At 41.1% G+C, this 12,247-nt stretch overlaps 1 protein-coding gene across 1 annotated transcript in view; it reads left to right on the top strand.

Annotated features, from left to right (window-relative positions):
* Positions 1 to 12,247, top strand: part of LOC144506409 (glutamate receptor ionotropic, kainate 1-like) — a 367,974-nt gene that overhangs the window by 253,784 nt on the left and 101,943 nt on the right. Inside the window, exons 7-10 of the mRNA XM_078232482.1 lie at positions 840 to 983; positions 5,076 to 5,183; positions 9,623 to 9,736; positions 10,137 to 10,340. Of these exons, the coding sequence (XP_078088608.1) occupies positions 840 to 983; positions 5,076 to 5,183; positions 9,623 to 9,736; positions 10,137 to 10,340 (570 nt within the window). The remainder of the gene's footprint in view (positions 1 to 839; positions 984 to 5,075; positions 5,184 to 9,622; positions 9,737 to 10,136; positions 10,341 to 12,247) is intronic.

Raw genomic sequence — 12,247 nt, 5'->3', positions numbered from 1 at the left:
ATAGTATTTATCCGGTAGATGTAGTTCAATTTCTGGTCAATGGTAATTACCAGGATGTTGATAGTGGAGGATTCAGTGATGGTAATGCCTTTGAATGTCAATTGCAAATGGGTAGATTCTTTCTTGTTGGAGATGGTCATTGCCTGGCACTCCTGTGGGATAAATGTTACTTGCCACTTATCAGTCCAAACCTGGGTATTGTCCAGGTCTTGCTGTAAATCGATGCTGATTGCTTCAACTGATTAACCACTTGCAAATGATACTTAATACTGTGCAATCATAAGTGAACATTTCCACTTCTGACCTTATAATAGAGGATGTGGGGTGGTCATTGATGAAGCAGCTAAAGATAGTTAAGCCTAGGACACTGCCCAGAGGTACCATTGCAGTGATGTACTGGGGCTAAGTTGATTGGTCGCGAGCAACCATAATCATCATGCTTTGCACCAACCAGTAGAGTGTTTTCCCCTGATTCCCGTTGTCCCGTCATTTCCCATTGTATATCCTCCAGTCATCATGAACTTGTTATCCTACTAAAACTGATAGAGTGGCTGTATGTTTGATATGTGTAATGTGATGATAGAAAACCTAAAGTGAATTACTTTGAAATGTAGAATAGTGATAAGGATATAATAAGAATATATAACATTTTAAAAATATATATAATATATATAACATTAAGAATGTATTTCTCATACAATAAAGGAACATCTAAATTATATGTACAATCAGAGTCAATTGCCTTTAACTATCTCTGTGTTTTGATTATATCTTTAAATCCAACATTGACTCTTTAATTCATACGAGCCACTGAAATGTTGGTTTGATATTTCTGGCAGACAGATGCAGCTCTGATGTATGATGCAGTGTACGTGGTGTCTATCGCTTTCCGAAAAGCATTTCAAATGACAGTCAGCTCTTTGCAGTGTCACCGGCACAAGCCATGGCGTTTTGGAGCCAGGTTTATGAAACTCATCAAAGAGGCAAGTAAACTATTTATCTCCAGTATTTTTTTTGTGCCCATATATTTTCACCTCAGTGTACATGTTTGAGTAGTAACTGTCGCAGAACTCCAGGGTTAATATTGGTATACCTTCTAATACTTAGAGAAATAAATACAGGTCCAAGATTATTAACTTACTCACCTAGAAGAATCATAGAATCATGTAATCCCTACAGTGCAGAAGGAGGCCATTCGGCCCATCGAGCCTGCACTGACAACAATCCCATCCAGGCCCTATCTCCCTAACGCCATGTATTTACCCTGCTAGTCCCCCTGACACTAAGGATTAATTTAGCATGGCCAATCAACTTAACTTGCACTTCTTTGGACTGTGGGAGGAAACCGGAGCACCCGGAGAAAACCCAAGCAGATACAGGGAGAACGTGCAAACTCCACACAAGGCAGTCACTCAAGGCCAGAATCGAACCCTGGTCCCTGATGCTGTGAGACAGCAGTGCTAACCACTGCGCCACCATGCCACACCTATTTAAAATAAAGTACTGCTGATGCTGCTATCGTGGTTTGCCAACATGCCAAAATACCACAGGTTATGTTTCCTTATGGGGCGGCACGGTAGCACAGTGGTTAGCACTGCTGCTTCACAGCTCCAGGGTCCCGGGTTCGATTCCCAGCTCGGGTCACTGTCTGTGTGGAGTTTGCACATTCTCCTCGTGTCTGCGTGGGTTTCCTCGGGTGCTTCGGTTTCCTCCCACAGTCCAAAGATGTGCGGGTTAGGTTGATTGGCCAGGTTAAAAAAAAAAATGCCCCTTAGAGTCCTGAGATGTGTAGGTTAGAGGGATTAGTGGGTAAATATGTGGGGATAGGGCCTGGGTAGGATTGTGGTCGGTGCAGATTCGATGGGCCGAATGGCCTCCTTCTGCACTGTAGGGTTTCTATGATTCTATGATTCTTCCCAATTTTCCTTTCCATCGGCTTTCACTTGTCTCTTAACCAAATCTATTGGGAGATGATACAAAACAATAAATACTTTCCAATGTAAGTAACTGGAAGGAGAGATTTTAGGAAGCAAGCAACAAATTAAGTTGATAAAACAAAAATTTCTCAAGCAAGTTTTGTACATTGTCATGTTTCAGCTGAGTGACACTCAGGGGGCGATTCCCTCACCCCACGCACTCAGGTGCAGATTGCGCTGAGGGCAGAGAATTCCACATGGGGGAACTGCCAACAAGACCTCCCTTTGGGATTCTCCCAGCCCCCGTGCCCAGATTAATCTAGTTCCCACCCAGCGAGGGCAAGAACAGGATTAGCATATGTAAATATGTGTTTAAGTATATTCCTCGTCAGTTTCAAGCCAGAATCTCTCAGCTCTTGGGATTCTCAGACCCCCGGGTGCAGCAGGAGCCTGGCATGAACCATTTCTGGCCTCCACAAACAGAGACCAGTCGGGGGGCTCAGAAGCCATTGAAGCCCCTGGGTGGAGGGGGACATGGCTGGGTAGTGCCCTGGCACTGCCCCCATTACCCTGGCAATGCCAACCTGCCAAGGGAACAGGGCCTGAAGGGGAACCCATTTGGAGGGCCCCAATCCCTCGATGCCAGCAATCTACATTCGGTGGTGTGGGAGGGCAGATCAGGCCAGTGATCTATGTTGGCAGAGGTGGAGAAACATGCCATTAATGGGGGGGACGGATCCCAATGTCCAAGGCGGGGAGGGGGATCTTCAATTTCACTCTGAGGTTAGGGTGCCCTTTAAAAATAGAGCCTGATCTCTGTGAAGCCAGGCTTGCCAGCCTGTTTAGCCTTCACCCATCTTCAAACTAGTACAAAACTCACCCCCTCCCAAAGAATGAATAAGTGCGGGAAAATCACGATACTATTCATAGAGCATAGCACAGAACAGTACAGCACAGAACAGGCCCTTCGGCCCACAATGTTATGCCGAGCTTTATCTGAAACCAAGATCAAGCTATCCCACTCTCTATCATCCTGGTGTGCTCCATGTGCCTATCCAATAACCGCTTAAATGTTCCTTAAGTGTCTGACTCCACTATCACTGCAGGCAGTCCATTCCACACCCCAACCACTCTCTGCGTAAAGAACCTACCTCTGATATCCTTCCTATATCTCCCACCATGAACCCTATAGTTATGCCCCCTTGTAATAGCTCCATCCACCCGAGGAAATAGTCTTTGAACGTTCACTCTATCTATCCCCTTCATCATTTTATAAACCTCTATTAAGTCTCCCCTCAGCCTCCTCCACTCCAGAGAGAACAGCCCTAGCTCCCTCAACCTTTCCTCATAAGACCTACCCTCCAAACCAGGCAGCATCCTGGTAAATCTCCTCTGCACTCTTTCCAGCGCTTCCACATCCTTCTTATAGTGAGGTGACCAGAACTGCACACAATATTCCAAATGTGGTCTCACCAAGGTCCTGTGCAGTTGCAGCATAACCCCACGGCTCTTAAACTCAAACCCCCTATTAATAAAAGCTAACACACTATAGGCCTTCTTCACAGCTCTATCCACTTGAGTGGCAACCTTTAGAGATCTGTGGATATGGACCCCAAGATCTCTCTGTTCCTCCACAGTTTTCAGAACCCTACCTTTGACCCTGTAATCCACATTTAAATTAGTCCTACCAAAATGAATCATCTCACATTTATCAGGGTTAAACTCCATTTGCCATTTTTTAGCCCAGCTTTGCATCCTATCTATGTCTCTTTGCAGCCTACAACAGCCCTCCACCTCATCCACTACTCCACCAATCTTGGTGTCATCAGCAAATTTACTGATCCACTCTTCAGCCCCCTCCTCTAAGTCAATAATAAAAATCACAAAGAGCAGAGGACCAAGCACTGATCCCTGTGGCACTTCGCTAGCAACCTGCCTCCAGTCCGAAAATTTTCCATCCACCACCACCCTTGTCGGACATGCCGACGCAATATGCACTGGTATTGCCCAAAATGACAACAGTCGATTTTTTTGGAAAATCCCGCCCCCAGTGGGGTTATTGCTGTGTAAGCCATTTGATAAAATGGTGCAGCTAACCTGCTTCATTGCTGCAATGGGTGAAGTAACATAATCCAAGGTACCTAGGAATGATCCAAAGGCATTTTGCTGAATATTTGTAAAAAAGCATTATCATACACACCTTGGGATGGCAGAATGCAAGGAATATCTTACTTTAGAATCTTGTGACTTACCAAAAGAATATAGCATTATTTAGTGCCGCAATTAGTTAGGGATTACAGCACAATATTATAAAATATATTCAATGCAATGATTTCAGGACTTGATCTGGATTTGACATCTTCAATTTCTTAATTGTCTTTATTGGCTGAATTTAAAATTATTTGTAACACTCAAAATCTGAATAAGAATTTTTTATTGTGAAAAAGGAGGAAGATATTCAGTGTCCCACGTTAAAGAGTAATTTACTTTTCAGTAATGACTTAAACTATTTGGCAGCCTGGGTGATTTGGTATTGGTGCTATGGGCATTTTGTGTTGATTTATGTGACTGGCATTCAAACCTTAATTATAGGTTAATATTATGGAGAATGTGTTCTGTTCAGTCCTCTATCTAATTTGTGCTGGTGAAGGGGTTAATGGCCATTGAAATAATGTACACCAGTGCCAGTAAAATCTCTTTTCAACACATTTATTTCTGTTCCATTTGAGATGAAAGCTTTTGTTTTCCGAGTCTTTCCTTGTGGCAAAATAGGTTAATAAGAGTTGAAAAACAGAAAACACTTGAATATTCCGGAATAAAGGGAATGATAATGACTACTGCATAGAACATTCCAGGCAATTATTTGAATGATTTTGTGCTCTGGGTAAATATTGATGTCTGGAAAATTGAGCCAGGCACACATTGAGTGAGCTAACCTGAGGGCCCCCAGTTGCTTATTTGCACTCCTGGCATGAATATCTGAACTGTGAGGGCTAAGTTTTAAAATGTACCCCTCTGTGCCCATTGAAGTGTAAACCGATACTGACTTGGAGATCTATGCACTGTACAAACGGTGCATATAAATGATTGGCTAACCCTGTTGTTCAGTCTGGTGGTAAATGAAGTGAGACCGACTACCTTTGCAATGTTGCCCCTTAGACTCAGTGGGATGGCCTGACTGGATGCATCACCTTCAATAAAACTGATGGTCTGCGGAAAGATTTCAATTTGGATATTATAAGTCTGAAGGAGGAAGGTCTGGAACAGGTAAACACAAGTTTTTCCCTTACGAACTACCTTCTTGACAAAGATTTTTTTTGATTGATCATTGGCATAAGTTTAGTCATCTTAAATGAATGCTATTTCTGTCATTGTTAAAATCTTTGTTGTCTAGACAGAAGTTTTGTATTGGTGATCTAAGAACTCAAGGTCCTTTTTTTTATTATTCACCATGCGTGTGAGCGTATTAGTTTGATTCAATTGGTAACACTCTCAGCTCTAAGTCAGCAGATTGTGGGTTGAAGATCCAATTTAGCTCTTGAGCACATTATCAAGAGTGACACTCCGTGGCATGCTGAAGGAGAACTGCATTATCAAAGGTGTTGTCTATCGGACCAAACAATAAATTGAGCTCTGTTTGCCTCACTCAGGAGTTCAGGTGGATGTTAATATCCCATGACACCAGGCAAACAGCAGAGTGTCCTGGCTAAACTGCGTTCTCTATATACACCACCAAAAGTGTTACTGAGTCAATCACCAATATGCTTTTGTGGAATCTTGCAAAGTGCCCACTACATTCGTATTTCACAGACAAAAATTATTTCAGCATTATTTATTATGTGTCAAATGTTTCAAGAAATGCACAAAATAGCTGCAAATCTTCCTGCATACGTTTTGCATTTCTTTAAAAATAGCTCAATTTAGTCATTGTGAATAACTGAAGCATTTTTGTTTATGATGGATTATTTTGAAATAGTATAGACAGGGTTAAATTTCAGGGCTGTTAACCAACTCGTCAATCATCAATTAGACAATATAATAATCTGGTATGCTAAAAGCATTAATAGATTGTTCCTATGGAACAATGCGAGTTCACTATGCTACTAACTATGATATACAAAGCCTTTATTTATATTCTGCCCATAGGAATGTCCCTGATAGCTGTAATGAAAACCAAAAATGCTGAAAGCGAGAGTCTGTGGAAAGAGTAGAGTTCGCATTTGACATTGTATGATCTTTTATCAGAAATTCTGGGAGATCCCTGCTGTCCCTTATAGCTGTCTGGTTAAGCATAAATTTCTTGTGGTCACAAATGTTGAGCTTCAAAATGTGCTAAACATTATTTCCCTGAACCAATGTTTATCTGGTTTACCACCACTACCACCACCACCGCCGCCACCACCACCAGCCCCCCCCCCCACCCCCGCCTCCCCACACACACACACACACTTGGGCCACACAAATGCTCCCCACAATCCCCATCTGTGTTCTCTTTATACCAGGTCAGCGAGTCACCACATCTTCAGGAATTTCTGTTTGTGGGTTTATATTTATCAACCTGTACTATTAGTCCAAGCACATCAGGAGTGCAAGGCTAATTAGAGACTTCATAGTAATAAATAGCCGCATAAAAAAATAATTGTATTTTATGAAGCTGTTTTATTGCGGGTCAGCGCATTACATTTCAAATGCAGTCATATTTATAGATACTGTAAATATTATCCATGGTTCAAAGCTCTGCACCTCCCTCACTTTTTTAATAAACCTACCTAACCAACGTTCTGATCACCCCTCCATTCCTATCCCTAGTACCTGTACGTCTGAGGCTAAACCTTCCTTGACATCCTATTTGACCCTGAAACTGCTGACCCCATATGGTCTCCATCACCAAGGCCATGTCTTTAACACTCCTCCCATTTTAAGCACAGTTTCTACTGAAACCATCAGCCCCCCATAGCTTTGTTCCTTCTGGACTTGACTATTACACTGCTCTCCTGGCAGTCTCCTAGCTTCAACCCTGCATAAAATTATACACATCCAAATGGCTGCAGCCCCCATCCTAACTTGCATCAAGTCCTGTTTACCTCCCACTCCTGTGTTCACTTACCTACATTGGCTCCTGATCCAACAAAGCCTCCACTTTCAAATTCTCATTCTTGTTTTCAAATGCCTACATTCCTAAACATCTGCCCCCCCCGAAAAAAAAATTCTACAATCCTTCAGAATCTATGCACTCCTCCAACTCTCACACATATGTTTACAGTGCTCCAACATTCAGCTGCCTGGACTCTAAGCTCTTTTCTCTCTCAAACTCCACCCCTCCTCGAAAACCACCTGTCCTACTACCTCGTCATATGATTCAGATAACCTTCCCCTGAAGCACCTTGAGGCATTTTGCTACATTAAAGATGCTATTAAAATTAAAGTTGTTTGCATTCTTTCGATTGACATTGATTTTTGATTTTATCTCTGTCAGGCACTTTGGGATAATTTCCTATGTTAAAGGTGCCACGTAAATACTACTGTCTGTTTTCTGTTTAATAAACTTGACCCACACATTATTTCTTATGGAACTTTCTAATGGAGCATTTATTTTATTTACCTAGCAAAATCAAGGCAATCAATTCACAGCTCATAACACCCAGTAAGCCTAAGTATCAAGGGCTCTAATTTGCACGCTGGCCCATTACCTTCAGTGAGCAGAGTAAAGGCAAACTCAGGTTTCCAGGGATTGAGGGGTGTGCTTCCAGGCGAAGCCAGTGATAATGAACTCAAGAACAGGTGTTCAAAATGTATTAGGCATCGATACCAATGGCTAGAAATTTACAAAAATATTGACAGTAGACTTTTAGTGTTCACTTTTGTTTCCCTCTGAATCTGAGCACAACTACAGGACTTAGCAAACACAGATCAGCTAGGAAATCCTGAAGTCGTGGCCTGCCATTCACCTTTCTGCCACAGGCTGGGCTGTGAACCTCACCCAAATGCCAACAATTAGTGAAATCTGTTGATTGGTTGAGAAACCTCTCCTTTCCGCTGTCACATCTTGAGCCTTGTTCATTGTGGTGTAACTGGGTTTTTAACATCAATCTGAGTAAGAACTGCCACTGAACAACCAATCTGACCTTGGAAAAGTAATTTTACATTTATGGAATTTTGTTAAATAGCTCCATAAAGATTAGTAACAAGATTTCTATACTGGATTTTGAAAAAAACATTTTTAAAATTTGTTTGAGTTTTCAGCTTCTCTCATAAGCCTAAGGGTATGTTCCAATTCTTAGTTTGCCCACTGTAAAATCTTTATAAAGTGACTGAATTATTAATGTCTTTCATGTTCTGGTTGGCTGTCTGTGAAAATTGTTTAATGTGATGGACTGTTTGATGACATCATTGCAGCTCGACATGTGGAAGCCCAATGCAACAATATTACATTCAATTGCAAGTTGAGAGAATTAAAGTTCTCACCATGTTGAGTTCACTAGATCGCTCAAGGACTTTCTGTGGGTCAAGTGTCTTCACCCCTGACCACTGGCCAATACTGACCAATGTAAGAGTATCCTTGCCACTTACAGAAAACACTAAACCATGGGAATATTGGCTTATGAATTAGTTATAATACATTGCACACATCTATTTACTATCATTTCTTTGATTTCTCTTTCCTTTTGTTCTAATATGATAGTAAGATTATTTTACTTTAACAAGCTCCTTTATTTCTTACAAGCCTTCTGGTGGCACTCGTTCTCATTACAGTAAAGTATGGCAGAAGGTTTGTACTAAGAGAAGTGACCTGTATTTTGTTTGTGTAGTTTGTATGGTTTCTTGTGTTTAGTTTAGTTCCAATGTAAAGATTTGTTTTTGCATTAAGTGAAACACTTTTGTTTCTAAATCTAACGTAACCTCTAGTACAATGTGTGATTTACATTCATGGCTCAGAGAGATGTATTAATTCCAATTTATTCCTAAATGATGGAATCTGTCACCTTATTTTAAAAGGAATTCCCCGCAGGAAATATATTTTTCAAACCTATTTTTATTCATGCTTATTCTGGCTGTCCACTTTACCTCCATTCAACTTCTTGAAAAGACCCAAGCGTTTCACTGCTCCTTCGCTATCACTACAAACTTTTAGAAATAAGAGCAGCAATCGATGCTCCAAGTCCATGTTAGAATACACATTTTCAGATTTCTGCCTTCCTTCACCATGGGAATACTGTATAACTGCAGTTCCCCTTTAGAATCATTCTGAAAAATCAACTGGCACTGATGAAGTTGATGCAGCGTAAGAGCAGCACAATGAAAGAAGGTTATTTAGCTCGTCAAAACTGCCCTACCCCCAGATCAATCAGTTCTTAACTTTGCAATATATGAGAAAATGACATCTTTTAATTTATTTATATATTTATTGACCAGTATTTTTCATTGATTTCTGACTAAGGCAACTCGATTTAATCAGCTAAATAAAATCAAAACAACACATGTAATCATTGTGGTAATCAGCAACACTGAAGCTCCAAGTTACAGCATTTATTTATATATAAAACTGTACTGCAGCCAAAACAGGTTGAAATTATTGGGAATCACTTTGTGAAAAGTAGGTTTGGTCTTTGATTGGTCTATTATATTCCCACATGTTGAAGTGAAAAATATTCTGGAAAATATGATACTTAATCTTACTTGAAGATTATTTGATCTTTTGATTGTAGATTGGAATCTGGAATTCAAACTTAGGACTTAACATGACAGACAGCCTAAAGGACAAATCTTCGAATATCACTGACTCTTTGGCCAATAGGACTCTTTTAGTCACCACTATTTTGGTAAGCTTGTTGATTTTGTGTTTGCAAAATTGCCTTTGCATTATTGTATTAAAATTACAAGAGCACACACATACTGATAAAACAATTTTAGTACGATTTATTGTTGATAACTGCTCCTTATAATTAGATAAACCTTTACGAGTTTTTAGGAGGAAAGCAGCATTTCAGTAACAGTGATAATGTTCTGATTGTTTGTAATGGAGTTATAAGCAAAAGAGAAATTGAAGGCCAGTGTTGACCAAGACAACACTGATTATCGATCAATAGCTGATTGATTTAGAGAAACAAATACAGATCTGTTGCTTCTTTTATCAGTAGGATTGCAACCTTTTAAGAGGTAATATATTTGAATTGCCTGATAATGTTCTGAAAGAATTAATTTACCTGTTCTGTTCTACAGGAAGATCCTTACGTGATGCATAAGAAATCTGACAAGCCTCTCTATGGCAATGACCGTTTTGAAGGTTATTGCCTTGACTTGTTGAAAGAGTTATCAAATATTCTCGGCTTCACTTATGAAGTTAGACTTGTGGCTGATGGAAAGTATGGGGCACAGAATGAGAAAAGTGAATGGAATGGAATGGTTGGAGAGCTCATTGACCATGTAAGTGATAAGAACATAACACTTGACATAGAGGCAGGACTAGACCAAATAGCCCCTCTAACCCACTCCGCTATTCAACATGATCATGGTACATCTTTTGCCTCAACTCCACTTTCTCACCTGATCCCCATATCCTTTGACTCCCTGAGAGGCCAAAGATCTGCCTATCTCAGCCTTAAGTATCATCAGTAAGGGAGCAGCCACTACCCCTGGGATAGAGAATTTCAAAGACTCACAACTGTCTGAATGAAGAAGTTTCATAGAAACATAGAAAAACTACAGCACAAAACAGGCCCTTCGGCCCCACAAGTTGTGCTGAACATATCCCTACCTTTTAGGCCTACCTATAACCCTCCTATTAAGTCCCATGTACTCATCGAGGAGTCTCTTAAAAGACCCTATTGAGTTTGCCTCCACCACCACTGACGGCAGCCGATTCCACTCGCCCACCACCCTCTGTGTGAAAAACTTCCCCCTAACATTTCCCCAGCACCTTAAACCTGTGTCCTCTCGTAGCAGCCATTTCCACCCTGGGAAAAAGCCTCTGAGAGTCCACCCGATCTATGCCTCTCAACATCTTATATACCTCTATTAGGTCTCCTCTCATCCTACGTCTCTTCAAAGAGAAAAGACCGAGCTTTCTCCTCATCTCAGTCCTAAATGATGGACACCTTATCCTGAAACTGCACCAGTGTGTTCTAGATTTCCTAGCCAGGAGAAACAACCGTTCAGTATTTTTCCTGTCAAGCCCTTTTAGAATTTTGTATGTTTCAATTAGGGTCACCTCTCATTCTTCTAAACTCCAGAGAATGCAGCAGCAGTAAAAGCTGTCTATCATCAGAAGACAACTCCTTCATCCCAGGTACCAATCTGGTGAACACCTTCAAAATAAGTATATCCTTCCTTAAAAATGAAAACGAAAAACTGCATATCATACTCCAGATACAATCTTACCAAAGCCCTATACAACTGTAGCAAGACTTTGTTATTTTTGTACTCTGATAAAAACCAACATGCCATTTGTTTTCCTAATTACTTACTGTACTTAAACTTGTGTGTTTCTTGTACAGATGTACCCAAATCTCTTTGACCATCAACGTTTAGAAGTTTCACACGTTTTAAGTTATTAAGTTAGTAATGTAAAGCAATATGTGAGGGAGTCTGGCGTGTTGGGTTCGTGGGTTTTCTGTGTGGAGGCCGAGGACTGTAATTCTCGGCTTTTCTGGAAATTCCAGCACAAGAGCAGAGGGCAGCAAAGGGGAGGCACACTTTGCATATGCAGTGGTACCCTGCTTGCAGAGGGCACAAAATTGATAATCATATAACTGGGGTTTTAAGGCACAAAAAAGGAGCCCACATCACAAGGTCAGTCAGGAGTAGATGGAGAGAGGACTCTGCATCATGCAGCTGAAGTGCTGCTGTTAGCTCCATGCTGCTGAGCCCACAGGAGCCATTGGTAACTCTATAATACTAAGAGTTGGTGCTCAGAGAAGCCCAGAAGCAGTTGGTGGAAATTGTTACCTGGGAACATGCCTGTTTTTAAATGCTGGTTTGCTGCCTGGACGACAGTCTCAGGAATTGGTCAACACAGCTGGAAAGAAATATCAAGTCGGCTGAATTTGGGAGCAGATTTGAGAGAGATCTGAATAGTATGCCTTTTGGTTCGGATTGTACCCATAGAACTCAGGCGGAATATAAATGTTGGCTGGGGATCAGACTAGACCTTTAAAAAAGAGGAGTTGACATCCCTAAGAAGGAAGACAGGATTTTAAAGGATTTTGTGTCTCACAATGGTGACTGATGGCTGAGTGGGTTGCTGAGAAATTCAGAGGCCCTGACTTGGTTGTATCTGATGTGGAGATGCCGGCGTTGGATTGGGGTAAACACAGTAAGAGGTTTAACAACAC

The sequence above is a fragment of the Mustelus asterias genome, chromosome 17 (genome assembly GCF_964213995.1).
Source record: "Mustelus asterias chromosome 17, sMusAst1.hap1.1, whole genome shotgun sequence".
In the NCBI taxonomy this organism is placed as follows: Eukaryota; Metazoa; Chordata; class Chondrichthyes; order Carcharhiniformes; family Triakidae; genus Mustelus; species Mustelus asterias.
Note: the sequence above shows the minus strand (reverse complement) of the source record. Positions and strands in the feature narration are given on the sequence as shown.